Source organism: Notothenia rossii, assembly GCF_949606895.1.
Source record: "Notothenia rossii genome assembly, chromosome: 9".
Classification (NCBI taxonomy): Eukaryota; Metazoa; Chordata; class Actinopteri; order Perciformes; family Nototheniidae; genus Notothenia; species Notothenia rossii.
Window position 1 is genome coordinate 74469095 of NC_136907.1, and position 22835 is coordinate 74491929.

General features: G+C 40.7%; 1 protein-coding gene across 2 annotated transcripts in view; it reads right to left on the reverse strand.

The window, feature by feature from the left end:
- The window catches only part of LOC307020883 (contactin-associated protein-like 4), a 181190-nt gene that overhangs the window by 72732 nt on the left and 85623 nt on the right, over positions 1–22835 (reverse strand). For both annotated transcript variants that reach the window (XM_079652567.1, XM_079652566.1), the window contains exons 3-5: positions 16323–16516; positions 8728–8875; positions 870–1073 (exon numbers count right to left, since the gene is read on the reverse strand). In XM_079652567.1, the coding sequence (XP_079508693.1) occupies positions 870–1073; positions 8728–8875; positions 16323–16516 (546 nt within the window). The remainder of the gene's footprint in view (positions 1–869; positions 1074–8727; positions 8876–16322; positions 16517–22835) is intronic.

A 22835-nucleotide genomic window follows, 5' to 3' on the forward strand; every position in this document is an offset into this window, starting at 1 on the left:
AGAGTCCGGCCCTAACACATGCTACAGTGAACGGATACCATCCATCACGGCTGCAACTGGACAGACGCAGCAGCGGAACGAGAGCCGAGGTTTAAACCAATCAGGCGGCAGCGTGCGTGTCGTCCATCTCACCCAACCACAACCAATCAGAAGTTATCTCTGGGGGGTTTATATTGTCCTCCACCGTTTAGAGAAGTTCTTCACCAGTACGCCCACAGAGAGGCCCACAGAGGACACGTCAGAAATACAAATGTGTTCTTTCAGCTAAAGGTTTTTTGTTGCACGTAATCAGAAAGAGGTGTAAGCCGTAGTTAGTAAATCTTCTGCTGGGAGATACAGATGGAAATGTCATGTTGCCTGTCAGAAGAGATGAGTTTACAGAACCAACCAAATATTTTTTCATGTTACAGTAAGTATTTAAGTTTACTTATGAATGCAACAATCAACCTTTGTTTGTGTTAGTCCTATATTGCGTAATGGGCCTTTTTGAACTTCTTAGATAAGTTCTCATGGCTTACTGGATCAAAAAATGTATTAAATAAATGTCTATTTGTATAAAGACATGAATGGAGGAGCTCTCCAGTGACTACATAACTCACACAAGTGTAAAAATACTAGCAATGTGTTTAGACCTTCAACCGGGACCAATACTAACGAAATGATGTTAGAACATTTGTAAATCCGTGTATTGCAAATGTTATAATCCTCTTATAAATTGTCTCCTTCTTTGATCTTTATGCATGGTTGGTAGCCCCCTTTTCTTCTGCAAATGTTAGTAGTCTTGTGTTTTACTCCGCTTCACCGTATCAACAGGTTTGAAAAGATGTCAGTACCTTTCCCTGTAGATATCAGAATATTGTGTGAGGTACCTTGTCTGAGCAGCAGCTGCAGCTTTCCTCTCTCTAACTCCAGACTGAGTCCTCTCCCTCTCTCTCCCTCTGCATGCAGCAGCGTCCCAGAATTCCTCAGGGTTTTAAACTTCAGAGAGACGACCTCTCTGGACGTCTGCCTCGGGTCGGGGGTCAACCTGAACACCAGACTGCTGCTGCCGTCCAAACTCACCACATCAGAGGCTGGAAGACACAAAGAAAGACAGAGGCAGTCAGAGCTAAACATCCAAACCTCAACCCAAAGCAACTTAACAATTGTGACGACGTCTTGTTTGGAGTCATTTGATTTGTATTGTCATTATTGGAGGAAATAGCAGTTGCTTTTGTTTTGAAGGCAGTTTCAGGCACCATGGGATTTGGGGTTTATTGCTACACAGGTGGAGGAGTTATTGGCCCCGTAAAAGCATATAGTTTCTTTCACGTCAGGAGAAGAGGTAGAAGCTATTGTTCTTTGTTTGATGGTGTAAAAGCTAAGAAAATAAACTCAACCAACAGAAATCTTGTCTGGACAATGTACTCTCGCACTTATACGAGTTGTTACCTGGTGTCTCAGCGACAGTTTGATTTTGAGATAATTTTTTCTTGTGTTTCTTTTTGGTTTGAAGACAAATAGTGGCTTCAACGTCTTTCCATTCACCGGGTTACAATTGTCTCTCGGTGGGAAGAACAAACTGTCATCTTTAGAGTAAGCTCACAACAGATAATCAGGTGTCAAAATTGATTAAAAATGTCCCACACTACAAAACAAACACAATTTGGACAGCAATTCTTCTTGTTGTGGCTGCTGAGTACGACTGAGAATTTATTTTGTTTATTGCTGGGGTGTTCAGGCTGAGGTGATCAGTGTGTGTTGTGTGTGTATGCTGTAAAGACTGGACTGTAAATACTGAAGTGTTTGAGAGCAGCAGCTGAGTTCAGCATCTATTTCCTCGTCAGCCTAACATCTAATCTCTCCGACGGAACGTTTTTTTAAAAGGCCTTGGCAAGTCTTTCACTCGATAATGGCAGGATTGACCGCTCTGCTTGCAGCAACGCTCTTATTGGATTGATCAGTGAACTTCCTGCTGATTAAAAAGCAGCTCTGAGTCATCCCTCAGTGAAGCTGAACACTTTAAGTCCACTCCACAACTCTGTGGACTAAAAGTCGACATTTCTTACTAGAATATGATGTTTGTATCTGATCATTATTATCCCCAAAACAGATTGGGGGGCTTGTTCATGACTCATATTGACAAACAGCTGCCTGTTTACACATCCAGCAGATACTGAAGTTATACTACTGTGATACTTTTCTAACAAACCCAAGAAGCAACGTTTTTAATTAAAGAGGAAATATGATTTTGTGTTCTCTGGCAGAACGTCTGCATTATCCAGAGAAACACTAAATATTTCAATTGTAATAATAATAATAATAATAATAATAATAACAGCAACACAACATAATTCACAAATTAAAGGCCAGTCTGAAGAGGTGTGTTTTGGTCAGTGGTTTGAAAGTGGGGGGGGGGGGGGGGGGGGGTCAGTCTCTGATGTGTTGTGGAAGGGAGTTCCAGAGGGTGGGGGCAGCGCGATGGAGAAGGCTCTTCTCCCCCAGGTTTTTTTTTATAATTGTTTAATATATATAATAATCTTATGTAATATTAAAGGAACAACTGTGAGACTGCTAGCCCTGTTCCTTCAGAATAAAAGCCGTATCTTAACAGACAAAAACAATCACACATTTGGGACCAAAACTGCACAAATGATATATTAAAACTATTTCCAAGATTTATAACGTGTCCTTATAATCATCCCAAGAACAAATACAGGCTTGTTCGTGACTCACATGGAACAACACAAGTTTCTAACAGACCGCAGAAGCAAAATATTTCCGATTGGAGAGGAACTAGGATTTTGTGTTCACTGGCAAAACCTTTTTATTTTCCTAATATTTGTTGTATGATTTATATAATGATTCTTAAATATATATAATCTTAAATATAATTTTAATTGCAGCAACAACTCTAAGACGTCTAGCCCTTATCCTTCAGAATAAAAGCTTCATCTTTTATCATGTGTTTACTGACCAGAAAACTCAAAACAATTGGCACAAAAACTGCAAAATGTATTAAAATACGTATCAGTAACTTTCCACCGTCTTTGAAGCTGTTGAGTACTTTTTAGTTATTAATGTTGGAGCTATATATTGCTTTATATTCATTTAATAGTTAAACATGTATTTACTTACTGTTTTAGTGAATGCATTCTTATTTAGTGTTGTTATTTAAGTGAGTTAATGTAGGTTTTATGCTTTTATTTTGAAGGCATGTTCGGGCACCTGGTGTATGTATTGACAGGTGGAGGTGGGAGTAGAGCACTAGTAGGTACATCGTTTTTTACCAGAGTGATTCAAGCCTCAAGGAAAGCCATAGGAAAGGCTTGAGGAAAGGAATAGGAAACATGTTCATTGTTCTTTTGTTTATGACATTGGATCATGAAATAAATGTCTGGACCTGGATCATTGCCCTGCGTAAGGTTCGCTAATTGCTTGGTGTTATTTTAAGTTAATTATCTGTTGTTGTGACTGAACTCACAGATGCATGAAGTGACAGACGGCAGTTGTGAGTCTACAGATGTTTTGTTTTTAAACATTTGATTCAGTGTGATCCTCTTCTTGATATTCCTTTGAATGCTATCAATATAATTTAATACCTGCCAGGGGATATTCTGAAATGTTTCGTTGTGTCGTCTCAAAAGCTTGATACGTTTTCCCCCGTTATGGTAAACTGTTTGCTGCCAACAGATATATTTCATCTCAGAAAATGACATTAGTTTTTCCGAGGAGGATTCAGCTGAGCGTGTTACATTAGTTTCTGCCAGGAAAACCATGAGTGTCCTCTGCCAACCGTCACGCCGGCTGATAGAAATACAACACTAATATACCCGCCGTGTCCTCAAATAACTACAGGCCATTTATTAAAATCCATCTTTTTAATGTTTCTCATAATCCATTTATCTTTCAGAGGCGACAGCAGCAGACACCGTTTTGAGTCACATAAATATATACAAAACAAATCATGAATCCACTTTTCATTTGGGGAAGTATTTATGAATGAACTACTTCGAATTAGTGCTGGGAGGTAGGAAATAAATAAAGTATTTAAGAGTATTTTCAACGCTAACTAGCATTATCCTCACAACATATTAAACTACAGGCTGCAGAAGACTGATGAAATAAAGATTAAAGAGTAAACCAAATATACAGACATTCATGGTCCCCAGAGGATAAAGACAACTTACTTAGTGATGCCCTGATTTACCCCAACACGACAATTAAGTTGATATTTCAGCTTTTTAATTAATTACATTTAATTGAATGTCATGAGAACTATTTGAGTAATTTTCATAACATTTGGTTTGACATTTATGTTCCCCTCAGGATCAATTATAATCACTTGGGGAATCTCTTTGCTCTTCATCTAGCACCGCTATGAGGTTCAAAATGATGAACTGCAGTACGTAGTGTTTAGTGCTAATTAGAAAAATAAGCATTGTCATTTTTTGTTTACTTCAGCATGTTTTAACGATTCGTACTGATACTTATTAAGTTTGCTGTCCCTATCAAACAAACCAATGAATAAATTAGAGTGAGACAGTTTTTCTTAATTTACATTATAATATAATCATTTAAAATAGTAACCCACTGAGGAAAAGGGAGGGCCACTTGAGTTTTATTTAACACTAGAACCGCCAGGGGTCGCTGTATACCTAAAACCGCCAACGGGTCAAATGTACCCGCTATTAGAATGCATTGATTTTTAAGGTACAATGTTCTTTTATTTATCATACTAGAACACGGGGTTAACAGTGAGTTTTGATCGCACAGTGATGAAACTTATAGCAATAGAATATGTGGACTCTCAGCTTTCATCTAGTTTCTGCAGATAACATGAAGTATAAAATATCGGTACCGTGAGTTATGTGCAAAGAGTCTCTCTATCTATCTATCTATTTATCTATCTATCTATCTATCTAAATATCTATCTATCCATCTATCTATCTATCTCTCTATCTATCTCTCTATCTCTCTCTATATATATCTCTATAAATATCTATCTATCTATCTAAATATCTATCTATCTATCTATCTATCTAAATATCTATCTATCTATCTATCTATTTATCTAAATATCTATCTATCTATCTAAATATCTATCTATCTATCTAAATATCTAACTACCTAAATATCTATCTATCTATCTATCTCTCTATCTATAAGGATCCGCAGTAAACAACAGGCATTGCTATAGCAACACGTCATGTTTATGTTTACACGCGTTGAAAATCGCTGCATTTTCTATAAGGTAAATATTACCCGCTGGCGCTGATGGGTATAAATGGTCATGTTTTTGGCAATTCTTTCAATCTGACTTCATATTGACCATTTTTAACGACAGAGGGTGCTACATAACACACTTTCAGGACAAGTCACAGACTGGGAGACTTGAATATTTTATTCTAAGTTACATATAATCAAGAAACAGCAGCGGGTAAAATGTACCCGTTGGTGGTTCTAGTGTTAACAATATATATTTCTTGCCTATTACTAACTATTGGAAATGTGGAAAGCGAAAGAGACGAGTATGAAATGCAACAAAGGTTTGAAGGCGGAAATTGAATGCTTGTTTTTCTCAATTTACTATACTTGATATACTTGTGGAAAAAAAACTCAAATCAGCGTAAAACAAACTTCTTTATTTGTATAAAAGATTAAAGGAGAAACCATGAATAATGCAGATGCTAACAGCTGAAATAACAATATAAGACACAGTTAGTCCATATGTAAATCATGTTGGCACATTAATATTTACTGTTTGATAAATGTATCTGAGCACATATGTAAATGTGCGGAGCTGCTTTTGATGTTCATGTGTGTGATGTGTGTACGAGGAACAATGCAGTGAACAACCAGCTGTGAGGACAGAAAGGAGGCAGAGACACAGCTGGGATTTAATGCTGACACCACAGAATATAGAAAACACCTGCTTCTTCAACCCAGGGAGGAAGAGGAGTCAGTTAAGATGTAATAAATGTTTATATATATATACTAAGAGTAGCTACTGAACATTGAGTGTAATTCATCTGTTTATTGGCCAAGATACATACATTAAAAACTAGCATTAAAGTGCACCATCATGCTATTTTTAGGCAATAGCATAGGTCTCAGATATATACGTATATATAAAAAACATGTATATGAAGTGTTTTGCTCAAAATACCAAACAGATCACCCATTCTAGCCATGCCTCATATCCCTCTGTTTCACTTCCTGTTTCAAAAGTGCTGTTTTTATGTATAAATTAGGGCTGTCAGTTGACTAAAATATGTAATCGCGATTAATCGCATGATGTCCATAGTTAATCATTATTAATCGCAAATTAATCGCACATTTTTTATCTGTTCTAATAGGGATATGTTTCCAGTTCTTAATACTCTTATCAACATATGAGTGGACAAATATGCTTTATGTAAATGTTTGTTTATTATAATTTGAACAATGACAAATATCCTCATGAATATTAAACACAACATATTATATTAGTAATGTTTATGATATGGCTAGTGTTTATGCAAAGCTTGATGTTCAGCTGTATAGTACACAGTACATTTTTAGATGGACTTTTTTCATATAAAGTGATGTTTGCAATTGATTGAATGTTTTTTCTAAGGTCTCTGAACAACCTCTGAACATTACAAATGTTCGCCTCAATTCAACCTGGAACCTCAGACAATAAAATAATACAATACAATGTGTGTGTGTGGAGAGACACTGTGATGGATCGTTGGAGTTATGTGCAGCTCAAGGTATATGCTTGAATGCTGCAATCATGTTGCGCACACTATCCGTGCTGACTTTTTGTACAATGTCCCACTGTCTGGCTACCTGCATTACATTACATGTCATTGGTTAGACGGTCTTATCCAAAGTAACTTACATACATTCAGTACTGTGGACAATCCCCACAGGAGCATTTTGGGGTGAAGTGTCTCAGGGACACAACGACATGCTGACTGCAGTGGGGTTTGAACTTGCTATCCCCTGATTCGAAGTCCAGCACTCTATCCACTGAGCTAAACCCTCCCATAAAGTGCAGTTGTCGGCAAAATGCCGCTCCTCTGTTTCATAACTGTCAAAGCATGAGACTGAAGTTCCCACTGTGGGTCAAAATAATGCGCTGTGACCCCGAGGTAACTGTCATTACTGAGTGAAGTCCAATAGTCTCCGGTGAGCGTGGAAGTGTGGTCTGCCGCAAGCAGACGGCAGGAGCGTGGCTGTCAGCCTCAGCTTGTAGATGGTATTTTAAACTCGATGCGCTCTGAAACTACGGGGCGGCCGAGGACAAAAAATACACATGCGTTAATCGCATTAAAATAATTAGTGGCGTTAAAAAATGTTTGCGTTAACGCATTATTAATGCGTTCACTTAACAGCCCTAGTATACAATAGTAACAAATAAAAAAGGAGGGGGCTTATCTCATGCGGGACCCGGCAGCTACTGTCTAAACTAAATACTACCGATAAAACGCCATATCATGGATTATCAAGGATTCTCTCTGAAACAGTAAGTTCTCAAAGGCTTTCTCTCTTGCCGGTTATACCACAAGGTGAGTTCCTTTTTATTTCCTGCTTCTTCACACACATGCTCTCCAGTACAGCTTAGCTCTGAGTGTTAGCGATGCTCTGAGTGTTAGCGATGCTAATGTAAACACCGACCATATTACGTCCAAAACAGTCGGGCATTGTTTCTGATAGGGCCGTGGGTGTAAAGTCAGCCTACATTTCCGATGCTGCGTGAGTTCCCTGACGCACCAGGGACACATCTTTATGTATAAATGCATGATAGGTCCCCTTTAAGGAGCCATTACAGATCATAAAACTGTAATATTTAAAAACTGTGTGTGAGGAATCAGAACATATGTTTTTGTGGGCTGTGTGTTGATGCTAGGGGATGATACTGCCAATATGTTGTGCATTCTGGGAAATTAAAAGGAAACTGTTAACACAATGTGTGATTGGTGTTTTTTTTATTGTTAATAACCGAGCGTAAATGAGTTGTGAAATATGGAAATACTTAAAAACCAAAAGGCAGCCGGGGAGCGTTTGCCGTTTGCATTTGTTATCTCAACACATTTAATTGGTGTGAAGTGTTCCTTTTCTTTTGTACTAAAATAAATGTGTATATTGATTGGTGCGATGTTGACTTTCTCTCTTTGCTCAGTTGTAGGGATTTGTTGTTGTTAAAGCTTCGATGCAAACCACATTTCCTTGGAGGAGAATAAATAAACTAAATAAATAGAGCCAACAGTGTCCGCAGTTTTTACACATGGCGAGGGTCCATGTGGTTCGTTGGGAAAATATTGAATGTACTGTTCTAATATCAGAGTACACATGATAACAAAGGTATCCCAACTGTAGCTGTGAACATGACAGCATGTCTGATTACCTAGAAGAGCATCAGGACTGTTTCAGGCATATGATAGCTATGTGATTAAAATTATGATTCAGCCTCTATGGAGAGAGACATATGACAAGCATGATCATTTCTGACGTGGAGCTAATCTGAACTAAACATTGAATACTGCGTTGAACCGGTATTCTCCATCTTGTGACTGTAACACTCTCTTGTATGTAAGGCATGTCAAGGACACTATTCGGGGAACTATTTGTCCCACAAACCTCTGTGTGTGATGACTACTTCCATTCTTGCAAGGATAACAAATACATTTATCCTGATTATTGAAGACCAAGCCGGTGACGAGTGATATTTTTAATAACAACAAAGAAGAGAAGTCTTACTGTAAGGACACCCGTAGGTCTCCAGCCGGAGTCCGATCCTCCCGCTGGGGTTCCAGTCCAGAGGGAGGAGGCGGAGGAAGCGAGCGACGGCCGGCTGCTGCAGCTTGTACTGAACCACACTGTCTGCATTACTGTTACCTGGGAAAGACTGGAAACACACACAAAGAGGAACTTGTTAAATATGTATTCAGCAATCTGTGTCATATACTGGTCGTCTCAAATTAACCACAGCAGTGTTTGAAAAACCTTTCCCAGCTGGAATGATATTGTTGTGTCTGTCTTTAAAGGTCACCTATCAGGCAAGATCCACTTCTTCATGTCTTTTCTACATCAACATGTGTCCCCTCTTCTTCATGTCTCTTCTACATCAACATGTGTCCCCTCTTCTTCATGTCTCTTCTACATCAACATGTGTCCCCTCTGTGGAAAGAGACTCTGAAAGTTTCAGGAACAAAGATTCTCTCTCTTTTTGTCCTGATCCATTTCTATAAAAACCTGTCTGAAAATGAGCTGATCAGATTTTGGCCACTTTGTGATGTCATAACGATGTTTTGTCTTGAGTAACCATTAGCCAATCAGCAACCAAGGTAACCCCGCCCCCCCACCTTATCACCTGAATCTCCTCCTAGAGCACCATTAGGCGCGTTCACACCGCAGTACTTTTCCCACAAAGGTTCATGAGAACTTAGTTCATGAGAACTAGAGAGTTCTCATGAACTAAGTACAGATCGCGTTCACACCGGAATAAGTCCCTGAGGGAGGATTAGGCAAATGAAGCCGCTGTCGTCACTTCTTCTTCTTCTGCTTTGGGTTTACTGGCAGACCGCAAACAACTTCACGGCGTATACTGCCACCCGGAGTCCCCGGCCGGAAGTCCCCGGAGTTGTACTGTACTGAAGCCTTCCGAGTAAATCACCAGAACGCCGACACCTCCTCATCTCCACCGCTCCCATGTTTTATTTTGCCATAAGTTAGTCTCTCTGCGTTTCTGCTCTCTAGCAGGGAATGAAAAGGGTGAAAAGGTTCTCATGAACTCATTTTAGTTCCGGCTCTTTTTGGTGTGAACGCGACATTTCGGATCTATATCGGAAGAAAAGTGGGAAAAGTACTGCGGTGTGAACGCGGCTAATGTGTTCTTTGTAACCAAATGTCTCTCAGAGGGGCGTGGGGAGGGGCTCCTTATTTTCATCTAAAGTAACAGACAGAGAATCAGCACTTTGGAAACAGGGCTGAAACAGAGGGGATTATGGGTAATGCTGCAATGATCTGTTTGGTGTTTGGAGCCAAACACTTCAGAGACTTGTTCTGTATATATCTGAGACCTGTAATATATTGATGAGAAACAGTGTAATAGGGGACCTTTAAGTGTGTATTCAGCAAGCTGTGTCATACACTGGTCGTCTCAAATGAACCACAGCAGTGTTTGATTAAGACAAAACCCTTTCCTCCCCCAGGAATGATATTTTTTTGTTTGTCTTTAAGTCGGATTAGGGAAACACTGAAGGGCGGATTTCCATGACTCTTGGAGGAAGTGTGAAACATGGACCAGGGAAGAATCCCCTCACAGTTGAAGCCTGTAACCTGTGGGTTGATTGGTGGTGGGATGGAAATAGAGATTTAGATTGGTCAGCCTGTGCTGTATGTATCCTTACTTTGTGAATATGAACCGATTGTACATCCTTTGTATCACTTGTATCGCTTTGTGGAGATAAGTGTAGACAGTGTCAGTTCTGAAACATCTCAAAATGTTTCCTTTGATGAACGCTTAGCAAAAGAAAAATCAACTAAAGAAACTCATAAGGTACAAGGTGAAATGATCTTGACTTTTCAGATCCACATTTTACCTAGTTTTCTCTCACAATTTAAATGTTTACAGGCGGAAATAGGTATTTTATAATTCCCTAATGTAAATACATAATTATAACAAAAATTGCTCAGAGTGGAAACACATTTGTTCCACTCTGAGCCAATGTACCTTAGCGTGAGAGTGTTTGCATAATAAAGTGTTTCAGAATAATGGATATAATTTGTACCTTGCGATGTTTTCGCATACAAAGCTCCCATCTTGTATGCAAATATATCCTTATTTCGAGTATTTGATGTTTAATTAATTGCTTTAGAGCTCGCACAACTCACTATGCAAACTACAGCAGTTTCCTGCAACCCTGACCTCTTCCCTAAGAGATGTCATGTGGTTTGAACTATGCTACTTCCACCAATAGTCCTGACAAACAACAGTCAGTCCTCACATGTCCACAGGACATCTTTGTCAAGAGCAGCTAAACGTAGGTCAATTTAAACAACTTAAATGCTGTGTTTTGTCTATTAAAAGCTGCTGCAAATGACCAAAGAAGAGATACAGTGAATGTTTTGTCTCCTCAAAGTTATGAGCCACCCGGCAGGGGTTTTAACTCAACCAGTCGGGTCTCATTTGATTTGAATAAGTCTCTCAAAGGAAAGTTAAAAGTCTCCTGGCGGTGGTGATTTGTAGAAAAAACACAAAGGAGCTTCTGTGATGTGAAACATTTGACTATATTCACTCAATTATGTATCACCTGATGGTTCGAATGAGGGAATCATGGAAGCCCATTTCAGCCAGCATAATGAAAAATTAAATGAGAAAAGATAACGTGAATTCTTCAAGCCTTTGATGGGCAGGGAGAAAAAAAGACATGAGGAGAGATGAACCATGAATAGGAGAAAGGAGTAAAGAATGAAGGAGATAGAGTCGAAAGTTAAACAGGGAAATGACGGAGGTCCAAAATCAAAGCATAAGGATATCAAATAGCGAGAATAAGAGAGAGATGAGCAGCATACAAAGTGAGAGGAGGAAATAAAAGGGAGAGTCCATTTGCGAGACCGAGGTAAAAGTGAAAGTGATCACCAGCCGGTTTCTCATTCCCAGCCCTGCAGGAGAGAGGAGAGCGACTATAAAGAAGAGACGGACGGCTTTATTTTCCAGCACCCACAGGTTTCTGAGAGGAAAAGAGGAAACAGCATTTCCTCCCCGGCCTTCAGGCCTCAAAGCTTAACGTAGAAACTCAGAAGACGTGTATCCGAAAGCTCTGTCAACGTTCCTCCTTAGACAGACTCTGGGAAACACTTTGAAATGCGACTGGGATTGAGGACTCAGTGTCAGATCAACATGTTTCTAAGCTGAGAGAAGTCAGGGCTGAGATTAGCTGCTTTCCCTCCGTGTGAAGAAATTGCTTTGACTTCACTTCTAATGACAGCTCCTCTCTGTACCACAGACGGTTACCACAGATAAATGTCCAATCAAATTACATTACATTGCATTTAGCTGACGCTTTTATTCAAAGCGACTTACAATAAGTGCATTCGACCAACAAGATACAAAGTTGAAGAAAACACAATCATATAAGTGCATCAGGTTTCATAGAGCCAAACATTTCAAGTGCTACTCAACTGGCTATAGATAAGCCAGTCCTTTATTAGTATATAAGTGCTTTGTTAGTAATTCTATCGCTCGAAGTGGAGTCAAAAGAGATGCGTTTTCAGTCTGCGCCGGAAGATGTGTAAGCTTTCTGCTGTCCTGATTTCAATGGGGAGCTCATTCCACCATTTTGGAGCCAGGATAGCAAACCCACGTGTTTTTGCTGATGGGAACTTGGGTCCCCCTCGCAGTGCGGGTACAGCGAGCTGTTTGGCTGATGCAGAGCGGAGTGCGCGCGGTGGGGTGTACGGTTTAACCATGTCCTGGATGTAGGAAGGGCCAGATCCATTCACAGCATGGTACGCTAGTACCAGTGTCTTGAAGTGGATTCTAGCAGTTACCGGAAGCCAGTGAAGGGAGCGGAGGAGCGGCGTGGTGTGGGAGAATTTAGGAAGGTTGAAGACCAGACGAGCCGCTGCATTCTGGGTGAGCTGCAGAGGTCGGATGGCACATGCAGGTAGACCAGCCAGGAGGGAGTTGTAGTAGTCTAGGCGTGAGATGACGAGAGCCTGGACCAGAACCTGCGCTGTTTTCTGGGTCAGCTGGGGACGTATCCTCCTGATGTTGTAAAGAGTGTATCTGCAGCAGCGGATTGTAGCAGCGATGTTTGCAGTGAAGGACAGTTTGTTATCTAGGGTCACACCCAGATTCCTTGCAGTCTGAGTCGGGGAAACAACAGAGGTGCCGATGTTGATTGTTAGGTCAAGAGTGGGACAATCTTTTCCCGGAACAAATACAGAGCGTTTACAAAAATTCCACATTCGTTGCAATATTTGGTTTAGTATAAGGGTCACAGGGAAGCATGAAGGTATAGAACACTGTAAAAACTTGAAATCTTGCCCGTACATTTCTCTAATATCTAGTCAGAATATGTCTTTACACTTGATATAAGACATAATAATGTAAGAAGTAACAATGCATTGAGACATCGGGTCTTGTTTTTAGACAAAGAAAACATCTTATTCTGAGTTGTATCTCAGATGAAACAAACGTTTTTTTTTTTAAATGTTATTGGAAATCACGAACTAACATCAGACAACAGAACGCTTTTGAGCATTTGTAGCATATTCCGTAACAAAATGTCCTTATTCTTGTAAATATAGTTCAAAATAAGTTTTTCCAGTTAATTACAGGAAAATATATTTATCTAAATATCCCAATTTATTTCAAGAAATCTCACCAAGCAAATGTTCACTTGTTTTATTGGCAGATTTGTTTGACTTATTACGAGTGAAAATACCCTGTTTTTATTATTCGTTTACGTGATTTTGGAGCAGCATTTTCTCCATTGTGCTGACCGGATTCATCTTTAAACAAGAACAAAGTGTCTTAGTCGTCCTGGATGCATACCAAGCACCACAGTGATCCAAATAAAAGTCCAACACGACACTTGTGCGTCAGGAAAACACTGAAGAGGCGTTTACTGTTCATCAGGAGGTGGGAGGTGACGCCTCGCTGCTGTCCATCGGACCTATTTCTTCATTAATCACCTCTACAGACACTAGCTTCCATTCCTTTATTCTGGCCATGTTGTTACTCTCGATCGATGGTAAACAAAACAAGGCAAATCAAGCCCCTTTCAACACAAGGCAATTCAAGGTGCTTTACAAAAATGAAAGACATTCAAAACAAGACTGAAATTGTCTACTAATCCATGAAACACCCGTACACAACTGGTTCTGTTTGTGTAAATCTAGTATTGAAAGAGTTGCTTGTAAGTATTTGATAAACATATATAACCATCTTAACTTTTAGCCCAAACTTTATGGTCAAATTATTTTTTTCACCCTTTAATTTTGTGCCTTATTTGTTACTTTTTGGGAAGACTTTCAATAAGGACTGACATAAGTTACCACTACTACTACTACTGCAAAAACAGACCACCACTACTAATCTAACACAACATCCTATATACAATGTATGTACAAGCAATACTATTAAATGTCCTTATAATCAGGGGTGCACATAACTGGTATGCAGGTACGCATGCGCGGCAACAATCTGAAATGCGTACCGTCACTTGTGTCACAAAGCGCATTTGCGTAACGACGTACTTGTGAAGCTTTTCCAGAAAGCGGTTAGATCACCGGACGACAGAGTCGATCTCCGTGTGCACAGACAGGGCTGCTGTTAACGTCTGTCTGTACAACGGAAAACTAGGCTGCGGAGGGAGACTCCCCCCCCCCCTGACGTTCGCGATACAGAGGGCTTCATCAAATAACTTTGAGTGGAGCCAGAAGTTGGAGTACCAAACACTGACTCCAGGTACTCATCTGAGTACCTCACTGAGAAAGTTATGTGCACCCCTGCTTATAATTATAATGAAAGTGTTCCCCATCAAGAGATGAAAGGGTTGAGCTTTGAACTGAAACACCCTCTGTGGCAGACAGTATTCGATGGCGTTCTTTAACATCTTGTAAACATTTGTAAGTACAGTATGGACGAAATCACCATGTTAACTCCCTCTTCAAGTCAAGAGGAACGAAGGTGAGACGGAGAAGCAGACAGAATGAAACGTAACGGTGCCACTTGACTGCCTGTGTGTTGGTGATGGGAGGAGTTTTGCCAACAGGTCTGCAGAGTCAGCAGAGCCTCAGTGGCTTCATACATTATAGATGAAGAGATAAAGTCATGATGACTCGGTTGATCTGCAGAGCCACAGAGCACTGCTCCACACTGCATGGGGATTACACCAAATATGATGATGCTTGTCGATCCCTGAGGGAGGATGGAGTCAATGCAAGATAAAGGAACCAATGTATAGCCGTAAAAGTGAAGGCATGTGTCTGAAAGGATAAGTGATCACCTTTCACATACACCCAATGCGATTATTGTTTACAATGATACAACACTGTTGTTATGGTGACACAGTTATTTATTTTTTGCCAAATCCTGCAGCCCTACTCTTAATGTTTGTCTCTCACACATATGATAGAAAAATAGAAGTGAAAGCAGTGCTCTGATTATTTAAACATGAAAGTGCAAAACAAATATGTTGTCACAAAAACCAATAGAAACTCTTTAAAATAATCCTGATCTTAAAGCTCCCATGTCATGCTTTTCTGGTTATCACCCGTCCCTTGTGTGTTATGAAGGTTTTTCTGCATGTGAACGGTCTGCAGAGTCAAAACCCTCAAAGTACACCCTGTAGGGAGTACAACTCTAACACAGAGAAGACCTGTCTATGCTGCCCCAGAACGCCTCGTTGGGGATTTCTCTTTTTCCATTGTTTACTTCTTGGGTATAGTTACGTCCGCGGAGCCGTTACATTTGGACCAATCCGTGGACTTCCTCACACGCACTCGGTGGGACGTTGCGAGGCTCGCTGCTGCGAGGAGCGGGACACTGAGCTGGGTCACTGGTGTGGGGTCGGTGAGACAGCGAGACACCGCGGAACGCAGCCTGAGCACACACACAAACTCCCAGCCAGGCTGCGGGTGTGTGTGTGTTTCGGGCTGGGTTTCGCTGTCTCGCAGACGGCCACTGGGCTCACAGGGAGGGGGCAGGAGCTCCAACAAGCCGTTTAGGACAGAGAGTGAATACACATACTATACAGAGATGCTGTATGAGAAACCAATGTGAGTTTGGAAAATTGAACAATGTAAATCTATTCTAGTAGACCTCAACAATGGAATTATGATCAGTAGAAATGGCCTGACATGGGACCTTTAATACTTTTGAATACCTCTATAATTCTGCCGTTGGGGAAGAATGAATGACTATAAAATGAGCAAGGGGAAGTATTATGTTGTCATTATAAGGTCATATCCTAGCCCCTTTATAAATTAAACCAGCAATAAGTTATAGTTTACATTTCTTTATTATCCCATTTACATGATTATTATTCATTTTAATACTAAGGTTATCTTTTGATGTATTTCTAATGTATTAGTTTAGTATTTTTCTTTGTTATTTATTGAGTTAATGTAAGTGATTATTTTAGTTTTTTCAATGTAAAAAGAAAATCTTTCATATTTACTGTATGGCTAACAATAAGGAATGTTTTATTGTCTTGTTTGACTTATACTGTATGTAATAAAAAAAGTAGCATGTTGAACAAAGCACATGTATTGACAAACTAAGTCAATACATAAAAAGCAGAACATTATTCTTCCTATCACAGCTGTGCAGCCCCACTCACTCCGATGCTGTCCTCCTGCCTGTACTGCTTCCAGTTGTGTCCCGTGTCGCTGAACATCAGCAGGTACGACGTCAGCCAATCAGAGCTGCCGTAGCGTCCCTGCGTTGCCACGGCGCTGATCTTGGTCCGCTCTCCGAGGTCGACCTCCAGCCACTGATAGCTGTCTGAGGAGAGAGGAGACCACCCTCCAGCTCCTAAAGGGGGAGAGGGAGACAGAACACATCACACATTTATTAGATTTCCATTCACCAAGCAGGACATGAAATGAGCTTTGGTGAGATGCTGGAAAGGGAATTGAATCGGTTGACCTTTCAGCTTAAAGCACACCGTTCTCTTATGGAAGAGGAATGAGGGAAATTGATTGAATCAAAGCGAAAACCTTTATTTCGATTTTGAAGCTATAATGGGACATAAATCATACCAAAGGAACTTTCCAGACGGTTTTAAATCACTGATTCTTTATTTGTATATGTAACTACACATTTTGTAAAAGGAAAACATGCACTTATCAAAACAGCACAGACCCAAAAAGGTTAAAATCTGTAAAAACAAAGGAAAAGTCAGGACATTATATTTATAAGAAAGAAGCCTCGCACTGTTAAGAAATAATTAAACACATATTTATAATTCTGTACTGTGTGCTTCAACCCATACCTACATTTTCCATCAAATGCTATACAGTAGGTGGACAAATCCAACTTGGGACACACAACATCAGTAAAAATTACAACAAGTCTCCAAACTAAATTACTTAAAGTTCAACCATATCACAGTAGATTAAGATATTGTATTATGTTTATAATGACAAATATACAAAGTAAACCCCTTCATTACAGATAATAAGTTCAGAAACATGACAGATATTGAGGTGTCCATACAGTACAAATATGTTTTTTAATAACTTCAGTTTAGGAGTAAGAGAAAGTGTTATCTCATGACGAATAAAGCAGAATACATAGAAGCTGATAGATTTGGTAGCCGTTGACTAATGCATATTATACAATGCAGATTTGTACAGAATGTATATGCTGGTAGGAATGTATAATGTGTGCTTGGACAGACAAACTGTAGTTAGACTGAATTGGCTGCAGGTGCAGAATTAATTGAAAAAGGTAATGTGTGTGTGTGTGTGTGTGTGTGTGTGTGTGTGTGTGTGTGTGTGCGTGCGTGCGTGCGTGCGTGCGTGCGTGCGTGCGTGCGTGTGTGTTTGTGTGTGTGCGTATGTGTGTAACGCATAGGAAAATACTTTGTCAGGCCAAATGACGACACTAAGCTTAAACACCATATGGGCAGATTCTGAAGGAGGAGGCTGCTGACGTCCAACTGAGCCTACACACACACACACACACACACACACACACACACACACACACACACACACACACACACACACACACACACACACACACACACACACACACACACACACACGCACACACACACACACGCACACACACACACACACGCACACACACACACACACACACACACACACACACAGAGGGAGCAAGTATCAGAAAGCCCTGCGCAAACACAGGGGAAGCTGCTCAAATGCCACTTCCTTCATTTTTCTTCATTCCAGCAGCAGTGAGCAAATATTTTTTTCCAACAGCTTCTGTGCGTAACAAGCACTTTCCATTTCATGCAGCTCGCTCTTTTATAAAAAGCGTCTCACAGTAAGTGCATTCCATCGTGAATACAAACTTCAAAAAGCAAGAACCCTGCAGGTATATGACTGTAGCTGTCTACATTCCTTTAACACATGTTACCTGTTAAAGGAATAGCTCAAACAATAACAATATAGACCGTAATTAGTTCGCAGCTCCCTACGCTTTCTGTTATCTCAGGAAAAGTTTGAATGAATGTAAACAGTGTCGTCAACATCGGCCAAACAGCGTGGGGCATGATGGGATGCATGCACACAACACATTCGTTCATGGTAGGGTTATCAAGGGAACTATACGTTTAGCAATAGTGAACAGATACAAGATATATTTAGTGAGTTCCTCTCTCCTCATACACGCTGCCTTCAGATGCTGCAGGGCTTTTTGTACTGAAGGAGGTCTACATACAATAAGGCAGTTGTAAACTCCAGATACTGTTATAATTAGTTGATTAATAGAATGACATAAAAACAGAAAAAAAATTCCCCTGGATGGCCGAGTGGTTAAGGCCTTAAGATCCAATGGGCAATAGCCCTCGTGGGTTCAAACCCCACTCCTGGAAAATCTTAACTTCTGCAGATAAACCAATAAACGCCCCCTACTCTGTGAGGGAGAAGCAGGTCCCTTAAACCCAACTAACGATGATACGGTAGAAATTATAAGCAAATGACAAAGTAAAAAAAGTTGAGTTTGTACATAAAAAAACTGTCAATAATTACTTGCTCTGTTTTACATTTTGTCTTGCACAGTTTGAATGGTTAAGGTATCCATTCATTCGTGACCTTTGACAATAGATCAACTTGATGCTCTATTTCCTGTTCAGCCTCACCAGGATGGCCGAGTGGTTAAGGCGTTGGACTTAAGATCCAATGGGCAATAGCCCTCGTGGGTTCGAACCCCACTCCTGGTAAATTCTTATCTGTGACATATTGACATAATAAATGCACTGGAAGGGAGAAGCAACGGAGCCCCTAAAGGGACATGGAAAAAAAAAAAAAAAAAGGGAGAGAGAAAGTTACCGATGCACCAAGGAGGAAGTGGAACACACATTAGACACAAATGTCATTGCAGACTGTTATGTTTACGTGGGGAAATGACAGAGCATACATTATTTGAGATAGACTATATTTTAAAGTCAGACTTAATTGTATGGACATTGCGGCCAGGGGTGTAGAGCTATTGGTTTAAGCACCGGATTGGCAAAACAGGAGAGTCTGTAAACCAGTCTGCTTTGATCTATGAATTAATGTCCGTGACTCGCAGAGTACCTGCTTCCCCCGCAGCTGTTTTATAGGGAAACAAACACTCAGAACACACACACAGAGCCAGTGGCGAACTGCCCCCCCCCCCCCCCCCCCCCACCCCCGTTGACAGTTTACGTCGGATGGGCAGGGTGAGATTCCCGGGCTGATTTTTAGTCCCAGTCTCCTTCATAAAACTAATAAAAGGGGGAGTAATCAGTAGTTTGGTGTGTGTGTAGAGGTGTGTGTGTAGAGGTGTGTGTGGTTAAAACTTAACAGCCTGTGGTCACTCTTTATAGCTGTTCAATGAAGGTAAACACAGAGTAGGCGGTGCGTAAAAGCTCTTTGAGCGCCGGTGCTGCTCTTCTCTGAGTTACACGTCCCGCTGCCTCATGGAGTGACCACACACCCCTGGCCGAAATGTCCTGAAAGTGAAGTCTGAGTACGAAATATATCTCAAATAATGTCATTTCCCCACGTAAACATAACAGTCTGCAATGAAATGGTTGTGTCCTGTGCGCTTCACTTCCTCCTTGGCGCACCGGTAACTTTCTCCCCCAAAAAATCTTATCTTGTGCGCACGAGATACTAACCCGTTATCCTGACTTTTTTTTTCTCTCTCTGTTTTTTTTTTTTTTTTTTCATGTCCCTTTAGGGACTCCGTAAGAAGCAGATCCCTTGAACACGACAAACGGCCATCGCAAATGACACAAGTAAAAAAAAAAGAGTTGAGTTTGTAAATAAAATACATTTAATTATTAATCGCTAAGTTTCCATTTCCTACATTGTGTCTTGCACAGTTTGAACGGTTAATTGATGCGCTTAATATAGTTTCTCATGACCTTTGACCATGAATTATTTTTATGCTCTATTTCCTGTTCATGCTCACCAGGATGGCCGAGTGGTTAAGGCGTTGGACTTAAGATCCAATGGGCAATAGCCCTCGTGGGTTCAAACCCCACTCCTGGTAAACCTTAACTTCTGCTTCATCAACACTAATCGTCCACATGGTTGTGTCGTGTTGAAGCTTGCCGGTGGGCGTGTCTGGCACTCGACCAACAACCAATCACATTAATATCCCGCCTGGGACAAACAAGCATACGGTTTGATTGGCTATTGCTCGTACTGGCATATTGTTTGATTGGCTTGAAAAGTTGAACTTTTCTCAACTTTCGAAGCGAGCAACGGAGGCAAAGCGATGCGACGGAACCACAATGCAGTTCGGCAAAGCTTGACGTCACCCCACTCAAAGTGAATGGGAGGCGTCTCCGTTGAAGCACGCAACGGAACCGTGTGAACGTACCGTAAGGAAGGTCACTTGAACACAACAAATGGAGATAGAAATTATAAGCAAATAACGTTAAAAGAAGTTGAGTTTGTATATAAATAAATAATTACCTGCTCTGTTTCCATTTCCTGTATTGCTCAATAAGAGTGGTTAAGGTATCCATTCGCTTAATATATTTTCTCATGACCTTTGACAATGGATGAAGTCGATGCTCTATTTCCTGTTCATCCTCACCAGGATGTCCGAGTGGTTAAGGCGTTGGACTTAAAATCCAATGGGAAATAGCCCTCGTGGGTTCAAACCCCACTCCTGGTAAATCTTAACTTCTACAGATACAGCGACATATTGACATAATAAATGCACTGGAAGGGGGAAGCAGATCCCTTGAACACAACAAACGGCCATCGCAAATGACACAATTAAAAAAAAAAGAATTGAGTTTGTAAATAAAATACACTTAATTATTAATCGCTAAGTTTCCATTTCCTACATTGTGTCTTGCACAGTTTGAACGGTTAAGGTATGCGCTTAATATATTTTCTCATGACCTTTGACCATGGATTATTTGTATGCTCTATTTCCTGTTCATCCTTACCAGGATGGCCGAGTGGTTAAGGCGTTGGACTTAAGATCCAATGGGCAATAGCCCTCGTGGGTTCAAACCCCACTCCTGGTAAACCTTAACTTCTGCTTCATCAACACTAATCGTCCACATGGTTCTGTCGTGTTGAAGCTTGCCGGTGGGCGTGTCTGGCACTCGACCAACAACCAATCAAATTAATATCCCGCCCCGGACAAACAAGCATACGGTTTGATTGGCTAGTGCTCGTACTGGCATATTGTTTGATTGGCTGACGCTTGAAAAGTTGAACTTTTCTCAACTTTCGAAGCTAGCAACGGAGGCAAAGCGATGCGACGGAACCACAATGCAGTTCGGCAAAGCTTGACGTCACCCCACTCAAAGTGAATGGGAGACGTCTCCGTTGAAGCACGCAACGGAACCGTGTGAACGTACCGTAAGGGAGAGGAAGGTCACTTGAACACAACAAATGGCGATAGAAATTATAAGCAAATAACATTAAAAGAAATTGAGTTTGTATATAAATAAATAATTACCTGCTCTTTTCCCATTTCCTGTATTGCTCAATAAGAGTGGTTAAGGTATCCATTCGCTTAATATATTTTCTCATGACCTTTGACAATGGATGAAGTCGATGCTCTATTTCCTGTTCATCCTCACCAGGATGTCCGAGTGGTTAAGGCGTTGGACTTAAAATCCAATGGGAAATAGCCCTCGTGGGTTCAAACCCCACTCCTGGTAAATCTTAACTTCTGCAGATACAGCGACATATTGACATAATAAATGCACTGGAAGGGGGAAGCAGATCCCTTGAACACAACAAACGGCCATCGCAAATGACACAAGTAAAAAAAAAGAATTGAGTTTGTAAATAAAATACACTTAATTATTAATCGCTAAGTTTCCATTTCCTACATTGTGTCTTGCACAGTTTGAACGGTTGAAGCGCTTAATATATTTTCTCATGACCTTTGACCATGGATTATTTGTATGCTCCATTTCCTGTTCATCCTCACCAGGATGGCCGAGTGGTTAAGGCGTTGGACTTAAGATCCAATGGGCAATAGCCCTCGTGGGTTCAAACCCCGCTCCTGGTAATCCTTCACTTCTCCTTCATCAACACTAATCGTCCACATGGTTGTGTCGTGTTGAAGCTTGATGGTGGGCGTGTCTGGCACTCGACCAACAACCAATCACATTAATATCTACCCGGGACAAACAAGCATACGGTTTGATTGGCTAGTGCTCATACTGGCATATTGTTTGATTGGCTTGAAAAGTTGAACTTTTCTCAACTTTCGAAGCGAGCAACGGAGGCAAAGCGATGCGACGGAACCACAATGCAGTTCGGCAAAGCTTGACGTCACCCCACTCAAAGTGAATGGGAGGCGTCTCCGTTGAAGCACGCAACGGAACCGTGTGAACGTACCGTAAGGGAGAGGAAGGTCACTTGAACACAACAAATGGCGATAGAAATTATAAGCAAATAACATTAAAAGAAGTTGAGTTTGTATATAAATAAATAATTACCTGCTCCGTTTCCATTTCCTGTATTGCTCAGTTTGAGTGGTTAAGGTATCCATTCGCTTAATATATTTTCTCATGACCTTTGACAATAGATCAACTTGATGCTGTATTTCTGATTCATCCTCACCAGGATGTCCGAGTGGTTAAGGCGTTGGACTTAAAATCCAATGGCAATAGCCCTAGAAGGTTCAAACCCCACTCCTGGTAAATCTT